The sequence below is a fragment of the Limulus polyphemus genome, unplaced genomic scaffold (assembly GCF_000517525.1).
Source record: "Limulus polyphemus unplaced genomic scaffold, Limulus_polyphemus-2.1.2 Scaffold700, whole genome shotgun sequence".
Classification (NCBI taxonomy): Eukaryota; Metazoa; Arthropoda; class Merostomata; order Xiphosura; family Limulidae; genus Limulus; species Limulus polyphemus.
The window spans coordinates 24,686-26,444 of NW_013666310.1; the positions used below are offsets into that span (position 1 = coordinate 24,686).

The 1,759-nt window shown below is 31.4% G+C and overlaps 1 protein-coding gene across 1 annotated transcript in view; it reads left to right on the forward strand.

Moving 5' to 3' along the window:
* The window catches only part of LOC106460060 (popeye domain-containing protein 3-like), a 33,806-nt gene that overhangs the window by 13,127 nt on the left and 18,920 nt on the right, over positions 1-1,759 (forward strand). The window contains exons 4-5 of the mRNA XM_013919746.2: positions 8-103; positions 1,077-1,207. Coding sequence (XP_013775200.1) covers positions 8-103; positions 1,077-1,207 — 227 coding nt within the window. The remainder of the gene's footprint in view (positions 1-7; positions 104-1,076; positions 1,208-1,759) is intronic.

Sequence of the window (1,759 nt, forward strand, 5' to 3'; positions counted from 1 at the left end):
GCTCAACATGGGACACATGCTTTACATTCTTTACACCATGAGACAAGTGAAGTTCCCTAAAGAGTTGGAAGAAATCTACCAATCCATGTTTCTCCCTCTGAAGGTCAGAATCTTTGTCCTTATTCTACCATGAAAAAAATACTAGTCTTTTAACTTTAATGGAAATGAGTAACTGTGCATCGTTTTCAAATAAATACTATAATCCTGTAATTGATTATATATCTATAGATTGGTTTGGATTGACCGTCACATTATAACACTCCCACGACCGAAAGGGCGAGCGCCCGAACCACCTGTCCATGCCAGTCCCCTATATAACTATAGAAATTTAAACAGTGTGTTCTTGTAAATCTTGCTCAGGAAAATACATTTTCTGAATTTAAGTTTCTACGAAAAATGGTTTGTGAAAATAAAAAATCCTGTGTAAAATTTTATAGTATAAAATAAGACTACATTTGGACTTTGTAAAAGGTACTTTTTCCTTCTAAAAAATCTGGTATAAGAAAGATGGACATTCACTTTCCACAAATTATTCATATTTACCAGAAGTGGTGGATCTGTAGACTTAAAATATACAATAAGGGAGAAAAAATGAAATGCTTTCCACATATACTTAGATATTTCTTCTGACTATTGCAGTAATTTGTTGTATCTTCGATCTTCTTGTTATACGTGGTTGTTGAATTGTAATACTACAAACCAAAGTCTTTTTATTACAATTATACATTTTTTGTTACACCTCGATTTTCATTTTTTGTCTCCCGTAAGCCCTGTAAAATGAATTGTACGTATAATAGTGTCAGACTTGGTGCAGTTTGTTGGAAATAAATAAGTTATTGAGTTTCATATTTAGTAGTATGCTGGGTCAACTTCTATATTCTGTAATGAAAACATCACTAGTTAGCTTCTAAATTATGTTGCCTGTAATTGATTGATAAAGGTTTCTATAATGTGTATGTTCAGTAGTTTCGTGGCCAAGTTTGAAATTAATCAATTCAACGTGCAGTTTCATGGTCTCCGAGTTTCAGTTCTATTAAGTTAATATTTTATAGATAAATTTACTGTTTACTATTTAGGTTTCGCGTCTACTTTACAAGAAGTTGGTAAGTCTAGAGTATGCTCAGGTGCTTTCCTTACACGCTGGAGAAGCTTACGCTATGCAGAATCTAACCAGAACCGATCGATTAGGCCTACTTATTGCTGGAAAGTGAGTATAGTTCAATAACATTGTAAAGTTCTTTTCCTAATAACGTAGCTATTTTTATAATCATGCAAATTACTTAAAATATTTATTTTTATGATATAATCAATTGATAAAATCGTGGGAAAATTGACTATATTAAATATTTATTTATTTCTTCTAGCTTTGAAATGAATTTTTTAATAATTTTTAGGGTAAACACAAATAGCCTCGTAATAAGGTTTTGTCGTTATTGTTGCTGCTTTTGCTTTTAACCTACGTTTTGAGCTAAAAATACTATTTTTATTAAAAGTTTATTATTTAGATCTTCATAATATACGTTAAATTATTTCTAAGAGACTTTTCGTTTTTAAAGTGTATCTTAGAAGTTTCTACATAAGTCTGGATTAACTAATCTATGTTTCTAGATGTATAGGTTGCTTCCACAAATTCTACTTGTTTCTTGTTGATAAGGTACTGGTGTTCGATCGTATGTGGTAATTAAAGTTCGATAATATTGTTGCGTCAGCGAGGTCACGTGACTAGTATCACGCCACCTGTTTCTAGAAATAACCTGTT